Source organism: Eptatretus burgeri, chromosome 13, assembly GCF_056783735.1.
Source record: "Eptatretus burgeri isolate ZD-2024b chromosome 13, Ebu_testis_v1, whole genome shotgun sequence".
NCBI lineage: Eukaryota > Metazoa > Chordata > Myxini > Myxiniformes > Myxinidae > Eptatretus > Eptatretus burgeri.
Genome location: NC_140973.1, coordinates 17,124,189 through 17,148,856, shown reverse-complemented (window position 1 = coordinate 17,148,856; position 24,668 = coordinate 17,124,189). Strand labels below are relative to the sequence as shown.

The following is a 24,668-nucleotide window of genomic DNA, read 5'->3' as shown; positions in this document are numbered from 1 at the left end:
TTGTTTTTCTATTTTTTTTTCGATTTTTTTTTTCGATTTTTTATCGATTTTTTTTTCGATTTTTTTTTTTCGATTTTTTTTTAAATTTTTTTTTCGATTTTTCATTGGAGGGATTATGGGTAAAATGGGCGGAGCAAATTTTTTTTATATAAAAAGCAACTCTCGTGTTGTTCGTCGGCGCATTCTTGACTCATGTTTTGTGTGTTTTTGCAGCTCACGAATCTAACCCTAACAAATCGTCTTCTTTAGTTAGTGACATGGTGACCCCGCATGTTTACCGCTGTTTTGTGGTTGGTTTTCAGCGATTCCTGGGGTCTTCGGTTGTGCGTTTCGTGGTTTTAAAAAAGCCAGCTCCGGGTTTCAGGAATGCGTCCATGTTTGGTTTATCTCGACTTGGGTTTCGTTCTCTCGATCACGCTCCTCGGGGCCACATCGATCCCTTGCTCATTGCTAAGGATGTCGATGTGAAGGGTTCGTCCCTGCCGATCGATGGGATCCCGTACGGACAACCTCGAGAGGCCAATACGAGTAATGGGAATACACGATTGTTTGCGGCCTTCTTGAAATGTGGAATGGACTGCCTCGTGTATTTCATACATCCCTTTGTGTTGAACGTGTTCGGGTTAATACTGTTTGTATCGAGCTCACATGGCCTTGACTCCCTGGCAGAAGGGCCTGGGTTCGAATCCCGAGCCGGCTATTCCCGCCGTCCCGGTGTTTTACAGGCTCGGTGATTCCCATCGACGTGTGCCGTCTTTCACATGGACGTTAAACTGGCGTCCTCGTCTTGCTGGCCTTCATTGGTGGACATTAGACTTCCCACAAGGTCCTTCTTGAAGAGTAGGCGAGCTGTCGCCGGCACTCTGAATAACAAAAAAACCAACCTCGATCCGATCTACTTCGTGGAGCGTTCGGCAGCCGGTTCGTGCAAAACTTACGCCAAAAATTTCCCTCTAACCCCACGAGAACGTTGGAAGAGTTTCTATTAAAAAAAAATGCCTTGTGCGGTGTATATCCTTCATGTACAGTTGCATGTACATTCGTGATTCTTGTTCATTGAATGATTCACTTTTTAAGGTTTCAGCAAGGTGTGATCAAAATTATTATTTTTGTTTTTGAACAAGGAATGATTCACAGCTCATCTCCATGGACTCATGAAAATGTCCGTTATTACACGATAGCAACACGTGGGTGTAAAAGTTTAACCAAGATTCATCATCGTTCGATCAGCCCAAGTTTGTACGACCCTTGGAGGGGACCGGGCCACAAGAGTTCTTTGGGTTTGGGTCCATCACCAATGAGCTTGAGCTCTCGCCAAGCGGCTTAAGCGCTCAAGCACGCATTCCACAGGAACGGTTGATGAGGAACGGTTAGCTTCGCAAGCGTTGGCGAGCTGCTTGGTTACTGATCACGCCGCTGTCGTGTTGTGCCATTCAAGCTTTTCTGAAATACTGGGCGGTGTATAAACGGGATGTCGCTGGTCCGTACAGAAAATATGCATCACCGCAAAGATTTTGCGCTTCCATAATAATGCTAGTTATTTTCACTGAAACCGACGTGTTCTTTGAAGGAAAAGAATTGTTCTATTTTCCAAAAGTAATATTCCGAACTTCACGGAGGTGAATAACGGCGGAAGGACCTTCGTCCTGGTTCCAAACCAGTAGGCCTCAGGCGCTGCTCGGCTCGCGACGAGCGAGCATGGATTTCAGCGAAGCGAGCACGGTGGGTCCTGGATTCGTCGGCATCAAGTTTTGTCAAGAGTGGTAAGAAAAACAAATAAACAAACAAATGAAAGAACCAATTAAATACCTTATTCCCAGAATCTTCGGTGTTCCGTGGGATTATTAACGTTTATGGTTCCGTTTAGTTTTTACCCCCAACGGCCCGTCACAATATTGTGGCCTTGCCATTTACATTTTACATCATCCTCCCGGTATTTATTCTTCCCTTGTGAAGTCCTTCGATGTATATTGACAATTTCCATGGATTTCCATATCCATATAAACATTGATTTGTGGTGAAGGTAACGAAGCTCATTTCTAACTGATTTAACCTGTTCTTGACTCGACTCGTCGGTAGTTAACGAACGACTGTCTTTGTTTCTTTTTTTTCCCCATTTTTGTTTTAGTAACAACATGTTGTACCCCAAAGAAGATAAAGAAAACAGAATTCTTCTGTATGCGGTAGGTTGACTTGTTATAAGGTGGTGGTGGTTGTTGTATGGCAGCCTTGCTGCCGGGGTAGCTATCATTTCTTGAAGCGTGATAGTGTCGCTGATGCAGTGCCCCTCTACCAGTACACACACTCGAACTGGTACTCATTTCGCCGACCTCGGAAGGATGACGGGCTGAGTCAACCCCCTGGTGTATTAATTCAGCGGCCGACGGGGCTTGAACTCAGGACTCTAAGATCCCAAGCCGCCACCCTAACCACTGAGCCAACACCAAGCTTTATTATAAGTTATTAGGGTTCAGCTTATCCAGTAACTCATGACCGGAAGAGGGCATGGGGCCCATCATGCCTGTGTAACACACACCAAACCAACACCACTGATGCAAACGACGAGTTTATCGACTCCGTGGGAGGCAGAACGGTAGAACGAGCATTGGGACATCACCAGGGTGATTGATCAAACGGAAGACCAAGTACTGCATTGGAGTGATCAGATGGAAGCCGAAAAAGTAGGGCAAACATTGAGTCGTCACATCAGGAGGAACCTGCATATGATTCTGGTTTCAGTCGCTACTCTACAACTCAAAAAAATCCATCCAGGCGCAGCCAACTGAGCCTTCCAGAAACCATTCTGCAAGAATACACTTCTAGGAGAGACGTACACGGAGACTTAAAGAGATGAAAAGAAAAAGCAACAATTAGAATGAAGAATGAGAAATGTGAAATATTTCAGCACTTGCTTCCTCGGCTCAAAGGCAGCAACGGCTACAAACATAATCAAAATGAAGAATAACTACAGCAGTAATTCTTAACATGGGGAAATTTTTGGATTTCAGGGGAGAAATTATTTTTTTAGGTTGAACAATTTTCAAACTATTTATTGTGTTGAATCCTTACTATTGCATTATTCAAAGTATCCTAACTTTGTTTTCTTCAACCTATCTTTGCGAGTCGGGGTTTTCATCTTTCATGACCATAAAATCTGAAGCACGAAATCGGCTTGAATTGGAGTGTGACGTGCGTTGCGCACTCTCGATCACTGCTCCTGAGTCCTGACATTGATGCACTGGTGAGCAAGAAGCAGTTCCAGCCATCTCACTGAAGTGAACGTGCTTCGTGCATGCTCATCAATGATCCAGCTGCGTTTAACGACGAAGACATCACCAGTTTTGCCAAGTCTATTGCCTTTTTTAAATGATGCTCTGCAAAAAACATTTCCCTTGATACGAATGATTTGAATAATGATGAACTTTGGCTGATTTTAGGAAAGCTAATGTTAAAATAATATCAGACTTAATGTTATGCAATAAATTTTGTATTAATATTTTAATGATAATATTTATTGGAATAATTTTTTAAATAAATTTTAGTTTTTAAAATTAATTTAGTGTTGATAATGTGGGGGGGGGGATTATTATTCGGCAATTTCAAAAGGGGAAACGATACTAAAAGGATTAAGAAATCCTGAACTACAGTATTGGAGTCATCAGAAGGTGGAACAGGACTGTTCCACCTTCTGAAACCTGCATATGTAGATAACACACACACACACACACACACACACACACACACACACACACACACACACACACACACACACACACACACACACACACACACACACACACACACACACACACACACACACACACACACACACACACACACACACCTCTTTTAGTGTACCATGTAGGAAAATTTATCCATTTTAAATGCTTAAGAATTAATTGTTTTATTTAATCATGCTGGTCCTGTCTATTCTCTCCACAAAACTGGAGATCTAATTATATTACCAGCATAAAGCATCACAAATTGGAACTTTCGGTAGAGGACACTCGTGCTTGAACTGGAACAGTGTGGACAGAAGATGTACACTTAGATTAAACCGTGGAAACCATGGCACAGAAAGTAAGCTGAGCTGATAAGCTAAACGAGAAGGGCCCTTCGGAGAGCGCATACCTCTGCCCCCAGTAATGCCTGATCCACAAGAACATATCTGGCCCTTGAGCCCGATGTCTCAATGGTGAAGAATCACTGAAAAAATTCCAGTCGTCGGATCTTCACCAAAATCGAATCAATTCATCGTGGTCACACACCCAATATGTCCACCAAGTTTCATCCGAATCCATCCACAACGTTTTGAGATATCGTGCTATGTATCATTTTTGGCCCGACCTCTCAATGGAGAAGAATCATTTTAAAAATTCTAGTATCCGGATCCTGATCATAACCAAAATCTAATCATTTCGTCCTTCACCTTCTGTGGTGGAGGTAACTATCCACAAAGAAGTGTAGGTGTGCATGGTGAAGTGAAGTTATCCCATTGGTTTTTTCCAAGCAACCCCACTCTATTCCTGTTCTAGTAAAATTTTCTGATTATTGAGGGAATGGGGGCTTTGTGAGTGTCGTCGTGGATGGAGAGGTGGAGTTCAGCGACTTTGAGTAGAATAGAAGTCGAGTTGGCAGAGTGTGGTGAGGAGCCTTAGTCTTAGCTTTTGGGGATTCTGGGAACTCGTGAGCTCCTGGGTAAGAAGTAGTGACTTTGTGCAGCCATTCCACTCTGTGTAAGCTTGGCTGGAGGCTGAAACATGGCTTCTGCTTGGTGGTACCAAATCGTGAGAATGAACCTTTCCATTCTGCCCCTCATCTTGAGTAAAATGGTTAGAGCATCACAAATCACTGGCATTTCAGGCTTTACCCTTCGTTGGAGCAATGGAAGAAGAAGAAAAAGAGACCTCGCTCTTTTTCTCCACAAAGGGCAAATCCTGGAAGTCAGCGCTTTGTGATTCTTAACAGAAGATAATTTCAACCATCTCACTCGTGCTTTTATTCTCTTGTACCGCCAACGCAGTCTGCTAGTTCTTTGCTGGAATTAGCAACTACGTTTTATTTTGTTTTTTTGCCTCACTTGTTTTCCCCTGGGGAATGAGTTTCTGAGCAGAACAGACTTGCAAACTTTATACACAGAGAAAAGCTGAGGCCTACAATCACTCTCCTTTCCTTTCTTGTATTGTTACCTCTACCACCTAAGGTGGACGGAGGTTGTGTTTTCACCCCTGTTCATCTGTCTGTGTCTGTATGTGAGCGGGATGTCTCAAAAAGTTGTGGACGGATTGGGACGAAACTTGGTGTACAGTTCGGGTGTGTGGCAAGGAAGAATCGATTCGGTTTTGGTACAGATTCGGATCTGGAAACGGGAATTTAAAAAAATTTGGAAGCGATTCTTCACCATTGAGAGATGGGGCCTCAAACGATATCCTGTCGGACCCTTTGTATTCACAGATGTCATAAAGTGTTACCTGCTTCTACATTCGTGTTTTTAGCTCACCTGGAACGTAGTTCTGGGGAGCTAATGGGATGGCGTTCCGTCCGTCCGTCCCTCCGTCCATAAATACTTTAAACTTCTCTGAAACTACATATATGATTTCAATGATACTTTACCACAACGTTCATCACCATATATGTGCCAAAGTTTGTTCATGGCATTAGAGGATTGGGGTCTGAGGGGGTCGACAGAGGGAGTTTATGATTGGGATTGGGGGGGTTCCACCCCAAAGAGATGCTTGCTTTCTTCTCAGAAATGACACACAATTCTGATGAAACTTGACTACAACTTCCCACAACCCATGGTGTACTAAAGTTTGTTCATGACATTTGAATAATTGGGCTCGAAGGGGGTGTTTGTGGGGTTGCCCCCCAAAATATGTATTTGCTTTCTTCTCTGAAACCACCCACAGAATTTTGATGAAATTTGAGCATAACCTTTATCACCTGTGATACACCAAAGTTTGTTTATGGCATTAAAACAAAAATCCATAGGTATTTACTAACTTGGGTGTGACAAGGGTGAATTGATTAGATTTTGGTGAAGATCCGGATTCGGATCCGACTATTAGAGTTTTTTTTCGTATTTCTTCACCATTGAGAGGTAGCACCAAAAACGATATCACGATATCTCAAAAAGTTGTGGATGGATTCGGATGAAACTTGGTGAACACGTTGGGTGTGTGACCACGACAAATTGATTCGATTTTGGTGAAGATCCTAATCCAGATCTCAATACGAGAATTATATTATTTTTAAAGTGATTCTTCACCATTGAGAGATTGGGCCAAAACGATATATCGCATACTATTTCAAAAATGTATTGGGCCAAATATGTTCTCGAGGATCAGGCATTCTGTGGCAGAGGTATGCGCTCTACTGAGTACTCTTCTAGTTTGATTTGAAATTGCTGAATTATCTTGAGTATATCTAAAAAAAATTTTATTGCCAGAACAATTATAAGCCTGGTGTTGGCGTAGTGGTTAGGGTGGTGGCTTGGGATCCCAGGGTCCTGAGTTCAAGCCCCGTTGGCTGCTGAATTAACACCAGGGGGTTGACTCAGCCTGTCGTCCTTCCGAGGTCGGCGAAGTGAGTACCAGTGTACTGGTCCCGGTGTATGCCCCGGTTAGAATAGGTATACCATATCCCTGTGTGTCGTAAGAGGCGACCAGGGTTGGCGTCAGGAAGGGCATCCGGCCATAAAACATTGCCTCAAGAAAAAGCCTAACCCCTGCACAGCAGGGAAAAATGGCTGTAAAAACGGTCATTTATTTATATTTTTTGCCAGAACAATTATCCCTGCACATGGTGAATCTAAGTTGCGTATGCTTAACTGAAAGTTTATCTTTTGTATAACTTTTTCTTTTATTTGTGGTTCCTTCACTTTAATTCCCACAAGAACTGGAGGGGGAGCACTCGGTAGAGTGCAAAACCTCCGCCGCCAATACTGCTAGGTCACTTAAGTGAACCTGATGTCCTATTCATTGTAGGTCAAAACGGATCAGACTCTACTGAACCACGACTGAATAAACTAAACTAGATCGACGCGCATGTAGAAATGCCCCAAAAAAATCGAATTTTTTTTGAAAAAAAAGTTACAAAATTTCTGGGTTTTTTTTTCTCTAACAAATTTTTTTTGAGGGGGGGGTTGGAAATCACTTAAAACATGTAGAAATGTAAAAAAAAAAAATTCAAATATTTTTCAAATAAAATCAATATTTTTGAAAAAAAGTTGCAAAATTTGTTTTTTTTTTTCTCTAACAAATTTATTTATTTTTGGTTGGAAATCACTTAAAACATGTCGAAATGCAAAAACAAAAATTCAAATATTTTTTTCAAAATGGCCGCCATAGCGGCCATATTGGACTTTGGACCAAGTCCAAAATCTCATGGCATGATCCTTGGACCATACCTAATCCCCCCACCAAGTTTCGTCGAAATCCGTCCAGGAGTTTTTCTGTAATACTGTTCACAAACAAACAAACAAACAGACAGGTGAAAACTAACCTCCGTCCATCTTCGATGGCGGAGGTTAATGATTGAGTTGGATCACCTTCATGGGATTAATGGATTTCCAGCATTGTATTTAATAAATGTGACTGAAATTGCCACTCTGTTGTTCTTGTAACAGGGTTTCAGTGAGCCTTGTCATCATTCAGCGAGCCTTGTAATTAATGACACATTGTTGTTCTCGTACGAGCACATAGCTCGTGATGCTGAGATCCCAGGTTGAATTCCCATATGCTGTAGAGTGTTGCAATGTTCACCCTTGACTTGTCCTTGTAATTAATGTAAAGTTTAAATACATCCGATGTTTCAGTTTTGTTGTTTAAATGTGTACTATTGCTGTGATTTGAATATATCTTGGGTGGGTTTGGTGTGAAGTGCAGAAACTGTGATTACCAACAAGAAACTGACAACAGCTGCATTTATGTAAACAAGATTACGCATGAGGTCGAGTGAGTAAGATTTTAATCCTCCAGAAAATGTAATACAATTTGAATGTTCACCTTTTTTGACAGGTTTGTTTGTTTGTTGTTTTTTTTCAACATTGTATGATTACGATCCTTTTTCACAGTGAGTTGACACAAATCATTGCCGATGTTGCTCAAGATCCTACTCTGCCTCGAACCACGGATCATCCCTGTCCAAAGTACTGGCTTTTTCATTCCCTATCTTAATTTATCGCAAGTTGAACTAATTTGAGGGCGTCAAATTCTGTCTGTTACAGGCAGTACAGTGTGAGGTCAATGCTTTGCACCGATGATTTGATACATTCTAACATTGTTTATGTGTGACTGTGGAACATTTGTTGAGGTGAAAAGTTTATTCTAAAAGTTCGATTTTCATAAAAGGGTAACAAGTTGAAATGTTGAGGCTAATGCAGGTAGAAAAGATCACGAGGATGACCTGAGGGTGGTGGTGGTGAACACCCCTATTGACAACCTGGAGGGAAGGATGGGATTGATCAGACTGAGGAAGTTGGTTCCACATGAGTGAAAAAAGAGGAACTAGAACGGGCACTCGGTAGAGCGCATACCTTCGCCGCCGCAACTTTTTTCCGGGCACATTTGAAAAATGTCATTTTAAAACATCCATGACGTCACAACCGTCAGTCCAATTGACGTCAAATTTGGTGTGTAACCTCCTTGAAGGCAGTCCAACAAAATGGAATGATAAACACTGAAAAATTAAAAAGTTGAAAAATGACGTCATCTTTTGACGTCATTTTGACGCACTTCCGGGGACGTCACGTCCAATCGGGGACGACCATTCTGAAAGCTCGTAGTTCACTGAACGTTTTAACGTTGGTTTCATGTCAATAGCTCTATTCGATCTGAAGCTATGCCTACAAGTATATTTTGACCTTGAGTGTGACCTTGACCTTGACTACAGAGTTAATTGGCAAAACCTGTACATCAATAAACAGATATTTTGGTACTGATCCTAATGCCTGGATTTGGTCAGGTCAGGTCAGGTATGGGAGCATGTGCCAGAACAGCGCGTCGCTGCGTCCACTTTCCGCCGGTACTCCAGGGACCTCCGTCTGGCCATCCCCCAGGCAGATGCCAGGCCCATCCCCATCTCCTTGAGATGATGGTCAACCTGCTGCAACCATGAGGCACGTGGTCGACCCACTGGCCTCCTCCACTCATGAGACTCCCTCGCTGAAAGAATCTGGTGAGCAGGATCAGCGTCAGGAAAACGAGCCACATGTCCATACAGCCGCAACTGATGCTCACGGACTATGCAGGTAACAAATCTCATCCGAGTCTCTCTCAGCAACCGCTCGTTGGATACAAAATCCGACCAGCGATAGCCAAGGATTCTCCGAAGAGACCTGGTACCAAAGGAATTAAGTCTCCGTCTCAGATCCTTGGTCAGAGTCCAAGTCTCGCACCCATAGAGCAAGACTGGAAGTACCAAGGACCTGAAGACTCGGACTTTCGTCCTCCCGCACAGGTACCGGCAGCGCCACACCCCATGATCCAGTGAATCCATGACTCCCCAGGCCCGACCCAGACGTCTATTGACCTCTGACTCGCAGCCAGCAGAGACATGAATATCACTGCCAAGGTAAGTGAATCTCTCCACGACCTCAACATCCTCACCACAAACAGACACAGACAGGACAGCAGCATCCAAGATGTCACCGAAAGCCTGGATCTTAGTTTTGACCCAAGAAACCCGTAATCCCAGCGGCTCCGACTCCTCATTCAGCACCTCGAGGGGCCCCAAAAGGATGTCTAAAGTCTCCGCAAAGATGACTGCATCATCTGCAAAATCAAGGTCCGAGATCTTGACATTCCCAAACGATGCACCGCAACTTGATCTCTCCGACATCCTCCCTAAAATCCAGTCCATACAAGTGCTGAAAAGTGTGGGGGCCAGTACACACCCCTGACGAACTCCAGTAACAACTGGAAATAAGTCAGAGGTGGTACCACCACACTTCACAGCACTCTCAGTACCAGAGTAGAGTTCAGACATCAGATCGATCAGTTTTGGTGACACCCCACGAAGACCAAGAATCCTCCAGAGGACATCCCGATTCACTGAATCGAACGCTTTACAGAGATCAACATAGGCTGCAAGCAGCCCCTGCCGAAACTCTCGTCTGCGTTCGGTGAGGACACGAAGTGCAAGGATACGGTCAATCGTTGACCTCTTTGGTGTAAAGCCTGACTGCTCTGGACGCTGGTGCTCAAGCAGATGGTGGCGAACCCTATCAAGAATTATCCGAGCAAAGACCTTGCCCAGCACTGAGAGCAGCGTCACCCCTCGGTAGTTGTTGCAGTCTTGGCGATCACCCTTCCCTTTCCAGAGAGGGACAACAAGGCCCCTCTTCCAGTCAGTTGGGATGATGCCTGTGTTCCAGGCAGAGCACAAAACTGCATGCAACGACACGAGTGCAGCATTTCCACCAGCCTTGAGAAGTTCTGCATGGATGCCACAGATCCCTGGAGCTTTGCCCCGTTTCAACTGGTTCACCGCAGCCCGTGTTTCCACAAGCGAAGGTGGACCACAGTTGATTTGAGGGTCAGCAACAGGGATTGTAACACCCTTGACGTCCAACTCGACAGCTGGGGGATCAGCCTGGTACAACCACTCAAAGTAACCGGCCCAGCAGGCCTTCACTTCAGACTCCTCTGTCAAGAGCCTACCACTCTCTGCTCTAACTGCAGTGCTCCGAGGGATGGGCTTGGATGAACGTAATGCGCGAATTCCCCTGTAAGCGGGACGAGAATCACCTGTCCACAGGTGATGCTCTACCCCCTCACAGATTCCTCGCACATAGGCCTCCTTGTCCACCCTCGGTGCACGTACAGTTTTACGCCTCAGCTCCCTGAACAGCTCAGCTCTGCCATTCAGCCTGGCCCTGCGACTTTGGTCAATGGTATCCAGTGTCCCTCGAGAGACAAAATTCTTCTTTGCCCTGCGGTGAGTTCCAAGACATCCACCGGCAACATCAAGGACGGTGGTCTTGAAGGCGCTCCACAACTCTTCAGGACCCCCCAAAGCACCCAGACCCCCCAAGTGTCCACTCAGCCTGTTCGCAAACTCCTCAGCTACTCTCTCATCCCTGAGCTTGGCAACATCCAGCCTAGGCTGGGATGGTACCATTCTCCAGGATTCAAGGTGCAGCTTTAGAGTTGCTACAACAAGCCTGTGGTCAGTATTGAGGAACTGAGCACTCCGGTAGACCCTGCAGTTCTGGATCAGCCTCCAACGACCGTCAATGAGGACATGGTCAATCTCCTTTGCCACACCGCCAGCGTTGGAATACCAAGTCCAGCGATGAGCTTGTGGGCGCTGAAACCATGAACCAGCCACCCTAAGTCCATGACTTCTTGCAAAGTCAAGGAACTTAGTGCTATTCTGGTTCATAGTTCCTGACACATGGAGACCAACACACACCTCATAACCGTCCCTATCAGTTCCAGTCGATGCATTGAAATCCCCCAAGACTAGAAGTGTATCTCGTCTGGGGCACTGATCAACCACAGACTCGAGTGTGGCGTAGAATGCATCCTTCACGGTGAGATCACTCGCCTCAGTCGGAGCATAAACAGAGACCAGGGAAATGACACCTAAGGAGTGACGAATCCTTAATCTCATAATACGCTCGTTGACCGGTGTTACCTCAATTATCATTGGGGTCAGCTTATTGGACACAGCTACAGCAACTCCTTGGGTATGGTAACCATCAGAGCGACCAGACCAATAGTAGGTGTAACCACCCACCATTATCTCGCCGCAATTCGGTCTCCGAACCTCAGAGAGAGCTGCAATCCCGATGTCCAAACGCTTGAGCTCAGATGATAACAGAGACAGGTGATCATCCTCTCTTAGGGATAGGACATTCCAGGCACCCACCCGAAGGGACCGCCTCAGGTTAACCCAAGGAGACCACCGTCTGGTGGACGACTCCTCAGCACCACTCCGACACACTCTCCCGCAATCTGACCCAGGGATGTTACCCCGTGGTTTCCCTCCGATCAAAGATTGGGGGTCCCGAAGGCTTTGCCCCAATCCCGTCATCCGGTGAGCTGCCCTGCGAAGGGAAGCTGCACAGGAGGTACTCCCACGGAGTGGGTTTTCAGATTTTTTTGCGTTTTTACGTTTTGCGGAATGAAGGGTTTTACGGTGGCCGGAGTGCAAATCCTGCCACCAACCTCCTAATAAGAAGTAACCCAACTGCAGGAGGACGTCTGCAGACACAGTTGGGCACTAGATATGGATGGCCGTTGGCTCACAAGGAGCTCCTCCGCCCTTTGATTTGGGACACTTTGCTTTATAAATTATATAGATATTTGAATGTAAAATATCAGGACATTTTAGCCACAATTGAAAAACGTCATGTTCAAACGTCAATGACGTCATAACGGTCAGTTTGAACGAAGTCAAATTTGGTGTGTGACGTCCTTAAGGTAAGTCCTACAAAACAGTATGATCAAAACTGATGAGATCGAAAATTGAAAATTTACGTCATCTTGTGACGTCATTTAGACGCACTTCCGATGACGGTATGTCAAATCCGACACTACATATCCGAAAGGTATCTCGTCATGGAACAATATGGCGGTGGTTGCATGTCGATATAATAGCTATATTATGAAGGAAGTTATGCTCAAAAGAGTGTTTTTGACCTTTTCACGACCTTGACCTTTGACCCGATCGCTCCCAAAATCTAATCAAATAGTCCTTGGATACTCACGAATCATCCCACCAAATTTCATGCAATTCGGTTTAATACTTTCTGAGTTATGTGAATAACAAACAAACACACATATTCACAAATAAATAAATACACAGCGACCAAAACATAACCTTTCGCAGAATGCGAAGGTAACAAATGAGGTGAGCAGTGACACTGGATTTTGGAAGATTTACCAGAAGTGAGTTATAAGCAGACCTTGTGGGCATTGCAAGCATGGGGGGTGTCATAGAGAATGAAAAGGGCAGTGGGTGCAAGCCAAGAAAGGTGGTCGAGGACATCGAGGCCACCGAGATTTCTGTGATGAAAATAAAAGGCCCTGAGCCTAGACTTCATCGTGGGAGATTCCAATGATTTTGATGGCCGTGGCTTCCGTCGTATCATGAGGTGCAAAGGGAGAGCTCGGTACTCCATCGAGTTGAGGATGAAGACCTTGTAAGCTGATAAGAATTCAGATTTGCCAACGAATGACTTTGCATGACGGAGGATATACAGTCGGTGGCTGATGATGAGGCCCAAAAGTTTGAGTGACAACTTCAATAGGTTTGTTAAGGAAGTAGATGGGAGGGTTCACCAGATGTGGACTTTTGGAGAAGCAGAATGAGAGTGAGATATCTCAGGATTATAATAGATATTCAATCAAAGGCTGCAGGGAAATATGAGGCTGCTTGCTGCTTGACTATCTGAAGGATGAGAGATGCTAAGGCAGAGGGTGGGGCTGTCAGCAAAGGCTCAAAGATAATTTTCCAAGGAGTTGGAAAGATTGTTCTCTTGCAAGAAATATTGCTCCTGCAAAAAGCTTTTGTTCTTTCTGTGAAATGTCCATGTTGCAAACGCCATGCAATTGCCATTGAGGCCAACGACAAGGCAGACTATTTTTACCCTCGCCGAAGGATTTGGAGAGTGTATTGCATTTGGGTCTTTGTTTGTTTGCTTGTTTATCTGTCTGTCTGTCTGTTTGTCCGCACAGAACTTACGTGTTTTTCTCCGCAACCGCTTGTCAGATTGAGACGAAATTTCCACCGTTGGTGCGACTACTCATGGAGAATGTTTCAATAATAATTATGACATCAAAGGTCACGTGGTGTGGCAGCCATATTGGAAAAACAGAAAAAAAAACTTTGGACCTTTTATCTTTGAAACTGCAACAAGGAAAAAATTGAAACTTTGCACATGGAAGTACTCCTCATGGGGAATGAGTGTGATATGTATATGTATGTATGTATGTATGTATGTATGTATGTATATGTATATATATATGTATATATATATATATATATATATATATATATATATATATATATATATATATATATATATATATATATATATATATATATATATATATATATATATATGTATATGTATATATATATATATGTATATATATATATATATATATATATATATATATATATATATATATATATGTATATATATATATATATATATATACATATCTCCTTCTTCTTTCGGCTGCTCCTGTTAGGGGTTGCCACAGCGGATCATCCGTATGATCCGCATAGTGATTTGGCACATGTTTTACGCCGGATGCCCTTCCTGACGCAACCCTGGTCGCCTCTTACGACACAGGGATACTATATATATATATATATATATATATATATATATATATATATATATATATATATATATATACAGTATATACTTTTTTATAGCATATGTACAACGCCACATCCGATCAGTATATTAAAATTTTTGAGGGTCATCTCGGGATAAAATGGTCAACAAAAATATTTCATGAAGTCATCGGTGACGTGATTCGGCAGCCATATTGTTTTTTGTCTTTTTTAACCTTCAAAAATCTTCTTTGAAATGGCTGAAAAGATCGAGGCGAAGCTTTACACATTTGAGTGCCTGTCCATGAGGAAGAAAACTCACACATATGACATCATAGGTCACATAGTTTGGCAGCCATATTGGATTTACCTGAAAACTTATAAAAATACACCACTCAAAAGAAGTCCTGGCGAGGGTTTGTAATCTGATTGCTCTTTTACTTTTTTGTTTGTTTGTAAAGGTGATGTAAAACAAACCTTTTGACAAAAGGTTTGTTTGTAAAGGTGATGAATTCAAACCTGGGAATCTATTTCTGGGACCCTGGCAAGTCGGTTGTTGACAAAAAAAGTTAACAAAGCTTATTATTATTTTTTCTAGGTGTGGTCACAAAGAAGCTGTTTTCTTCCAGTCCCACAGTGCAAGATCAGAGGTGAATCATAACAAGGAAGCCTGTTTAGTGGTTTTTTTTTTCACATGAGCAAATGTCGTTTTATGTATTATTGTATTGTTATTTTGGTATTTATTGGCAAAAAAATGTATTATTTTGGTATTTCTTTTTTTCCCAAACTGAAGCATTCATGCATGACTGAATCATCCTATAAATAGCATGGAATGTAAATAAGTGTAATTGCATTATAGCTCTAAAATATAGCCAGAGGGCAGCAATCAGCTATCGCTGATGGTTCCTGATATAGCCAATACATAATATTAGCCAATTGTTGCACTTAGAAATTCTTCCTCAAAATGAAAACAAGTGTACTATTTTCCAATGAAACAGCAACCATAAGTGAAAATGCATGTCTTTTTTTTCTTTGCTGGAGGTCATAATTGAATGGTAAAGGTCATTGTAATAGATCTGCCCCAACTTACAAATGTGGGTGATTTAAAAAGGGAACATCTTTGTTCAAACAAATACGGTTTGGTGGTCTCGCTTCAGGTGCGAGAGGTCCCGGGTTTGAATCCCAGGCAAGCCCAATGAAATAATTTGGGCTTGTTCTACAAAAAGCTGGACACCATGGACACCAAGAGTGAACACTTAATGTCTCCCTCTGGGAACCATAACCATAACTACAGTTGATAACTGACTTGGCCAAATAATCCTTCCCCTTCCCTGTCCAAATGATCTTTTTTGGCCAAATTATTTGTAAAAAGATGAATCATAGTAAAGTGAGCTTCTTGGCGAAACACCAGTGGTAAGGAAACTACATATACCCTCCCTTCACCTTCCCTCCCTCCAATGATTCATCGGAGCAATTGATTTGCCAAACTATTCCATCACACGGAGCAAAAGAGGGGCGAAGGGTTACTTTCCGAAACTTCAGCTTCTCCTTGCTTCCCCCAGTGGTTAGCACACCTCGATCAACATCCTATTGATTCCATCCATTGGTCTTCATGTCAGCTGACACAGACTGACATTAACCCTCACCAGCAAGACTGGTTCTTCATTATATTCCATCACATAAACATTTTGTGAATGCCAAGTTGTCATGTACACATACCAGTGGTGTTTTTGTTTCTCTCCAACCCGTCCATATTTTAAATAAGTCGATAGTTAAACAATTAAGAAGCAATTGCAGAACTCCCAGCTGGCTGTCACATAGTCAGCCCAATTTAAAGCCATACGTTGTCAAATAATTTGATGATTAGCCACTGATCTGTTTGTCTATCCCTCATCGAGCATCCTTCCGGGCTGGTTGGATAAGTAATGGTGCTGTGCAGGCGTGTTGATTGAATGCCTCTTGTACAGACTGTGCTGTATCCATGGCTTTGTGTTGTGCTGCGCTTCCACGTTCGATCCTCTATTCCGGTGATTTGTCACTGTAATTAAAACGAGTTGTCTAATGAACCTTTGTCAGTCTGATTTTACAAATGTAACTGGTTTAATTGAATACACTGTAGCTCAGGGCAGAATCGCATTGCTTTGTCAGCTGGAATGTCACATTTCTTTGATTGCACGCACTTGCTTTGATTCATCTGACAGGTGCTTCCTTGGGTAGATCTGGCCAATCAAGTTAGTTTGTTTATTTATTTATTTTCACGATCAGATTGCACCAGGAATTGTCTGTAATGCTTAAGGAGATGATCTACAATGCTGTGGACAGGTATATTGTACCTTTTTGGGTCTCATTTAAATAGGTCTAAAAACTTTTATCTCCACAGTCAATAAATAGTGCCTTCAGAAAGTATTGACACCCCTTGATTTTTTTTCACATTTTCATGTGTTATAGCCTGAATTTAAAATGGATCCGATCTATAGAAAATACCCCATAATGCCAAGGTGCATTTGGTTCACGAAAAAATATTTTCACCAAAAAAATAAGTGACCACTACGAGGTGTGTTCAAAAAGTATCCAACCTAAATTTTTCATGCGTAAACAAATGAAGCTAGGGAGGCGTGGTTTGGTGCACGTTCGTATGCGTGAATATTTTCCCGCCTGCAGAAGCTGTCAGTCGCCGACAGACCGCTGATGAGTGAGGAAGTGTAAGTGAGCGCCGTCGGATTTTCGTTTTTGACAAAATGACGGAAAAACTTGAACAACGCTACTGCATCAAATTTTGTGTAAAGCTTGGCGATTCCCAAGTGGAAACGATCCACAAGCTTCAACAGGCCTTCGGGAACGAAGCAATGGGCACCACACAGATAAAAGAGTGGTACAACCGCTTCAAAGATGGTCGCACATCAGTGGAAAGTGAAGCACGTTCTGGTAGGCCCTCAACATCCCGAAATGAGATCGTCATTGACCAAGTGAGGACCCTGCTGATGCAGGATCGTCAAATCACGATCAGAGAACTTGCAGACGAGGCGGGCGTCAGCATTGGATCCGTTCATTCCATTGTGACTAAGGATTTGGGCTTGAGGAGAATCTCAGCGAAGTTCATGCCAAAGCTGCTAACGATCGAGCAGAAGCAACTCCGTTTGGAGATCGCACAGGACATGCTGGAGACTGTGAACATCGATCCCAACTTCTTCAACACAGTGATCACTGGCGATGAGACCACAGTGATCTGTCATTTTGTCAAAAACGAAAATCCGACGGCGCTCACTTACACTTCCTCACTCATCGGCGGTCTGCCGGCGACTGACAGCTTCTGCAGGCGGGAAATTATTCACGCATACAAATTAGAATCGCCTACATACGTGCACCAAACCACGCCTCCCGAGCTTCATTTGTTTACGCATGAAAAATTAAGGTTGGATACTTTTTGAACACACCTCATATTTTCGTTATTATTGTGCGTCTGTCTGTCTGTCTGTCTGTCTGTCCCGAGCTCCATGGGTTTTTATCCGATCCTGATAAAATTTTGGTGGGAGGTTTATCTCATGATCTGGTTGTTTTTTCCTGAGAATGGGTGTGGTGTGCCCATTATGGGCGGAGCCACGCCCAAAAAACGTGTTTTTAGGGGGTAGCCGATTTCAATTTGCATCTTCTCCTAGGGGGGTTTGTCGAATCTGACAGGGGTTTCGGTATTTAGTTAGCCCAATGGTACCTGCATAGCCCCAATGGTACGGAGCTCGATTTTTCATTTTCATCCCAAGGTCAAGGTCGCGAACTTAGAAAATTGCGAATTTTGACATAAAAAATTATCTTCTCTGAGGGGTTTGTCGAATCTGGCTGGGGTTTCAGTATTTGGTTAGCCCAATGGCACCTGCATAGCCCCACGGAGCTTGATTTTTCATTTTCGTGTCAAGGTCACAAGGTCACGAACTTATAAAATTGCGAATTGTTTTGTTAGGGGGTAGCCAATTTCAATTTGCATCTTCTCCTGGGGGTTTGTCAAATCTGGCAGGGGTTTTCGGTATTTGGTTAGCCCAATGGCACCTGCATAGCCTCACGGAGCTCGATTTTTCATTTTCGTCCCAAGGTCAAGGTCACAAGGTCACGAACTTAGAAAATTGCGAATTTTGACATAAAAATCATACGACTGCCCAAACTTTGAGAGCTAGGATGACAATATTTTTTTATGCATAATCTTGAGGTCATTCCCCACCTAAAGTCTTGAAACCATTTTGCTCTATCTCGAACACCTTGCCCGTGGCGCCCCCTTCAAGTTTGTTTTTACGCTGATTTCATCAAAGTATGGATAATCCGAGGAGTGCGAAATGCCATATAGCCTATATGACGTTATATTGTTCCTGGAATGTTCCAGAGGAAGTTTTGCACCAAAGGTCATAATCCTTCACCTTTGACCTTTGAAGTTCACAAACGTCAAATTTTCAAAGTTGTGGGAATCGAACCCGGTTTTCGACCTTCTTCGACGAACTAACTCCAATAAGCTATAGCATGTATCCTGTTTCCTTATTTTAATGTCCACAACATTGCTTTGTGACCTTTAAAGGTTATGCAAAGGTCAAATTTTTAAAGTTGTTGAAGGAAACCGGGTTTTCGACATTTTGCAGCGAATAACCTGTCGCTCGTACCACATCATGTTGATCATTTTTATAACTTGGTCAAAAATTATCACATTGTCTCATCCTTGAGTTCTGAAATGATCTAGATCGTCAAATACCGCTCGTGAACCATCGTCGTCTTCAGACTTGTTTTATTTTTTATTTTTTTATTTTTACAAATTCATTAAAAATGAAAAGCTGAAATGTCTTGCATCAATAAGTATTCAACTCTTTTGCTATGACACTCCAAATTGAGCTCAGGTGCATCCAATTTCCTTTAATCATCCTTTAGATGTCTACAACTTGATTATAGTCCACGTGTTGCCAATTCAATTGACTGGCCATGATCTAGAAAGAAACACGCCTTTCTTTATAAGGTCCCACAGTTGACAGTGTGTGTCAGAGCAGAAACTCCATCATGAATTCCAAGGAACTGTCTGTAGAACTCCAAGATAGAATTGTGAGGAGGCATCGATCTGGAGAAGGGAAAGTTCCCAAGAGCACAGTGAGCTCCATAATTAGGAAATGGAAAGAATATGGAACTACAAGAGACTTCCTGGAGCTGGCCATCCAATCAAACTGAGCAACTGAGCAAGAAGGACCTTGGTCATGAAGGTGACCAAGAACCCAATGACCACACTGATAGAACTACAGAGTTCCTTGTCTTGGATGGGAGAACCTGCCAGAATGACAAGTCTCTGCAGCACTTCACATATCTAGGCTTTATGGGAGAGTGGCCAGACAGAAGCTACTCCTGCGAAAAAGGCGCATGACGACATGCATGGAGCTTGAAAAAAGGCATGTGAAAGACTGAGAGCATGAGGCCAAATATTCTTTGGTATGATGAAATTAAACTCTTTGGACTGAATGCAATCCGAGCACAGCTCACCACTCATCGAACACCATCCCGACCGTGAAGCATGTTGGTGGCAGCATCATGCTATGGGGATGCTTTTCAGTGGCAGGGACTGCAAGTCTTGTAAGGATGGAAGGAACAACAAATAGAGCCAGATGCAGGCAAATCCTTGAGGAGAACTTGTTTCAGAGTGCCAAAGACCTGAGACTGTGGTGAAGATTTATGTTCCAACAGGGCAATAAAGCCATAGCAATACTGGAATGGCTTCAGAATAAGAATGTGGAAGTCCTTGGAGTGGCCCAGCCAAAGCCCAGACTTGAATCCCATTGAGAATCTGTGAAAAGACTTGAAATATGTTCACTGACACTCCCCATTCCAACTTGACAGAGCTTGGGTAAATCTGCAAGGAAGAATGGGAGAAAATCCCCAAATTGAGATGTGCAAAGCTGATAAAGATGTACCCAAGAAGGCTCGAAGCTGGAATCACTGCCAAAGGTGCTTCCAGGAAGTGTTGACTTCGGGGGCTGAATACTTATGTAATGAAACGGAAGACCAAGAAAGAACTTGAAGTAAAGAGCAAAGATGGGGTCATCAGGAGGAACGTGGATAGGATTCGGGTTTCAGCCGCGACTTCACTACCCTCAAACCCAACCAGGCGCAGCCAAGTGAGTCTCACAAAAAAAAATCCTGCAAGAATTCACCTCTTAGAGAGATAAAAAAACGAAATCGAGAAATAGAAAGCAAAAGAGATGAAGGAGAAGAAAAAGCAAGAATTAAAATTAACAAAGAGAATTGTGAAAAAATAAGAAAAGTATGAAAGGAACAAAGAACAAAGATGTTGGGAAGAACTGGAATACATCGATTTCAGCAGTTACTCCCCAGGCTCAAACACAGCAACATGTACAAGCTACCAGAGGTCCGTCAGCGGGAGAGCACAGCGGGGACACAGCACAGCGTTGGCAGGGAATAAATTCAATATTTCTGTATTTTTCTTCCATATTATAAAGCAGGAGTGTCCGTCAGCCTGTCCCTAAACTATTCCCTCAGTTTTGGGGCTATCCCCATCAAACCATCTGTGGAACTTTTTGGGGTCCCAGCAGATGTCCTAAGGTGGGTGGGAGGTTTCATCAATTTCTCAATACAATTCTGATTTGAATTTTTGATCTGTACGAATTGTTTTGTATCTGCCCTTTCTCGCCGGCACATTCGTCTGTATTGGGTGTTGCGTGAGAACAGCATCTCTATTCGTTTACCTCACGAGTGTTTGTATTTTGTTATATTAATGGTGTCTTATTACTTTGTGATTGGCACGATGCTGTTTGGAATGAACAGATGGAGACTGAGTTTAAGGCAGAGTGAGGAAATAATGTGAGGGTTTCCACCCGTGACATTCGCCGATTCGGCATTTGCAGTTTCACCATTGTGACGTCTTATAAATATTACCCGCTTACTTCTGTTGTGGTCAGCTGCAGTAAGTTTTTTGCCCAAGTCCTTCACGAACCGGCTGTCAAGCCCCCTCCCTTGTATAGCACGGGTACCTCACTACTTTTCAATGAATTTGTAAAAGTTTTGAAAAACATGTTTTCACTTTGTCAGTGTGACAAACTTTTGTGTCAATTGGTGACAAAAATATTTCAATTTAATCCATTTTAAATTCAGGCTGGAACAACAAAATGTGAAAAAGTCGAGGGGTGTAAATACTGTCGGGGGTGGCCGGCCCAAGTTAACCCCTCCGACCCAAATTGTGGTGATGGGCGGTTGACACCGCCAACCCCCTGGGACGGCCGAGCAGTACCTCATTAAGAGGAGGCGGACATGTTAATCGACTGAGATTTTATTTAACACGTGCTCGAAGGGTATGGCGGACGAGCGGAGGAGTACGGAGAATGGAATGGATACACAGGAAGTTTATCTGTGAACCCACTAAAATTACATGAGTACAGTTTCTTCAAAATAAACACATTTAATGAACACACATAAATATTTACAAAGACAATTCAACAGGTAATAATATTAATGGTATGAAATAACTCCTACAGTCGAGGCCTCACATACGGACAACAGGGATACAAAATAAGAATAAGAACCCTCCTTTTCAAGTATACTTTACTCAGCTTTGCCCAGAGCGGATCCTTGTCAAACTGCAATCGAGGCGTTTCCACCAGCACGGGCACACGTGTGCAAAATGGTGCCTCTAGTTGCAGGGCAGACGCACGCCAGGCAATCCGTGAGCGGCCCTCCACACGAAGGCTCAAAATGTGCCAGCATTCCTCTCCAAAAGCGCCACCCGCCTCGTGCGTTCTTCACACTGACCCCGTGTGTGCTCTCTGCCGATCTCCCATCCTATCCAGACGGAAACCTTCCACAATCCACAAATGCGCAAATCTGCCTACCCTCAACCTCAATCACACCAATCTCTCTTCAGATCCACCACCTCCACCTCTCCTGTGTGCTCCTTCTTTTCTCTCTCTCCTCCCCTCTGGGGCGTGGCCTGCCCTCCCCAAACCCGGAAAGGCGGGGCTTTCTGACTGTTTGTTGTGGTTTTAGGGACGTGTTTTCCACCTTTACTGCCTGGCTTGAAATATAAAAACATCAGGAAAAAATCACAGAGGGCAATCACATGCTGGGGAACTTATTTTTACTTCCTCGGTTAATTAACACCTTCCCACCCCTCGTGTGGTGACCCGTAACACTTAAGCTCACAGATTCCCTAACTTAGTTACATCGAGATGCTTTCTACTCGTCCACGGACCAAGCAATTCTACGCAATGCCAAATTCCTTATTTAATTCTTCCATCTACCCCCACAACCATAAAAATACTTTCTGAAGGCACTGTATGTCGTTAATCTTAAATTATTGCTATTTTGACCCAGTGGACTTGTTTTTTGTTGATCATGTTGCCTGGTGGAGGTTTTGAGTTGTAAATCCGATTAATTGTGATTCTGTGCCTTGACAATTTAAATGTTCTTGTTGCTGCTGACGTTTTTATTATCATAATTTATTTATTTTACTTTTCTCATTTCAGGATGCCATGAGGCTTTATTACGTGTGCACGGCACCTCATTGTGGCCACAGGTGGACAGAGTGAAAAATGACTGTCGTCACATTACATCCTTACGATGTGCCCATTTCGTCCCCTCTCCCCCAACGACTTTGTCACCAAGTGGTGCAAATTAAAAAGCTATTTCGCAATTTGGGATGTGACGACCATTTTTTTAAAAAAATTGAGGCTCCGGATTGTTTGCCGAGTTTGCTTTAAGATCTTTAATTTCTTGTGTTGTGACTAATTATTGATTTAAACCTGAAAGGTTCTTGTAAATGTTGCCCTGTGTTTTTCAACCTCCCCCCTCCCTTTTTCCAGAGGCACATAAAAGAAAGTCATAAATAGTTTGGTTTTTTTTCCAGGTTGTTATCAATTCCATGGGCCTTGACCTTTGTGTTGAGAAAATTGTTTTGTTGTTCATTTTAGTTTGGGCAATCACACTTTTCAAGGATAATGATTATTTCTTTTTCTCACGTGGTTGTGAATAAACTGTTTTTGAAGTATTCACAGGAATCTGTTATTTTTAAATGTGGAATTTTTTTTTTGGTGACATATTTTTTTTGCATGGGCTTTCATGAAAAAAACCAGTCGTGTGATATTACACAAGGTGTCTTTACTCAGCTGAAGGGGGATACGTGCCTGCAATAGCTTTTGGAGCTTTCCTGGCACGTAAACTGAGCCAATTGTATCCCAACGATGAGGTTTGAATTGATTTTTTTTTCCTGCAGTGATTCAAGCTTTTGAGTATTATCCGAGGTGCATACTCATTTTGTGTTTTTTTTTTAACGTATTCTCATCTCGCAATACAATGGATTAAGTGTTAAAGTGCCCCCACTCAACGTATTGTCATTCCCTGGTCTGGGATGCTTCGATCGAGGGGTCAAAACCGGTGCTTGCCCACCTCCACAAACTGGATTTATTTATCTGCAAAAAAAAAAGAAAATGGTCCTCCCTGTCAATACTTTTTCGATGAGGTTTAAAGTATTCCCTTCCCTATCATGAAAAAAAAGGTCATGATACTTCCAGAGGCACAAAAAGAACTGAATGAGAATGCAACATGTGTGATGTGCTCAGACCTGCACTAACTGGTCAACAAACGGCTTGCTGAAAGGCCATCGCTCAATTATAAACGACCATGCCCTCTAATGAGAATTTAATGCGCATAAATCCTTTATACGAACCCGAAGCAATTATATTAAACCAAGCTGCGCTCGCAGCACATTTTACAATACGACTTTCCTGGTTGTGGCGCAGCTTTTACGATGTCACGTGAACTGCAATATTTGTCATTTTTGCGTCATATTGATATGAAGTGGGTCCACGTCCACCTCGCGGACTGTTGCCTCCTGCTTGCATCAGCAACTTGGGAAGGTGTGGTTATCAATGACGTATCGTAACTCCTCCCATTCCCCACGATGACGTATCGTAACTCCTCCCATCCCCACGATGACGTATCGTAACTCCTCCAATCCCCACGATGACGTATCGTAACTCCTCCAATCCCCACGATGACGTATCGTAACTCCTCCCATTCCCCCACGATGACGTATCGTAACTCCTCCCATCCCCACGATGACGTATCGTAACTCCTCCCATTCCCCACGATGACGTATCGTAACTCCTCCCATTCCCCACGACGACGTATCGTAACTCCTCCCATTCCCCACGACGACGTATCGTAACTCCTCCCATTCCCCACGATGACGTATCGTAACTCCTCCAATCCCCACGATGACGTATCGTAACTCCTCCCACGTTGACGTATCGTAACTCCTCCCATCCCCACGATGACGTATCGTAACTCCTCCCATCCCCACGATGACGTATCGTAACTCCTCCCATTCCCCACGATGACGTATCGTA

At 43.3% G+C, this 24,668-nt stretch overlaps 1 protein-coding gene across 2 annotated transcripts; it reads left to right on the top strand.

Moving 5' to 3' along the window:
* The first annotated feature begins 1,485 nt into the window (after window positions 1-1,485).
* POLR2I (RNA polymerase II subunit I) lies at window positions 1,486-23,310 on the top strand. Of its 2 annotated transcripts, none has more exons than XM_085851357.1 (6): window positions 1,486-1,722; window positions 2,129-2,183; window positions 7,882-7,955; window positions 8,075-8,149; window positions 14,894-14,945; window positions 22,788-23,310. In XM_085851357.1, the coding sequence occupies exons 2-6, from the start codon at window positions 2,136-2,138 to the stop codon at window positions 22,848-22,850; spliced, it is 312 nt and encodes a 103-aa protein (XP_085707483.1). In that variant the 5' UTR covers window positions 1,486-1,722; window positions 2,129-2,135; the 3' UTR covers window positions 22,851-23,310. The 2 variants fall into 2 exon arrangements, with proteins under 2 accessions (XP_085707483.1, XP_085707482.1); XM_085851356.1 differs by having other exon boundaries at window positions 1,587-1,763.
* Window positions 23,311-24,668: the final 1,358 nt, after the last annotated feature.

Excerpts from the sequence above, each read along its gene's own strand:
- POLR2I (XM_085851356.1), top strand. The coding sequence starts at position 1,699 with ATGGATTTCAGCGAAGCGAGCACGGTGGGTCCTGGATTCGTCGGCATC. Across the intron at positions 7,956-8,074 it reads AAGATTACGCATGAGGTCGA|TGAGTTGACACAAATCATTG; the intron begins GTGAGTAAGATT and ends CCTTTTTCACAG. Across the intron at positions 8,150-14,893 it reads ACGGATCATCCCTGTCCAAA|GTGTGGTCACAAAGAAGCTG; the intron begins GTACTGGCTTTT and ends TATTTTTTCTAG.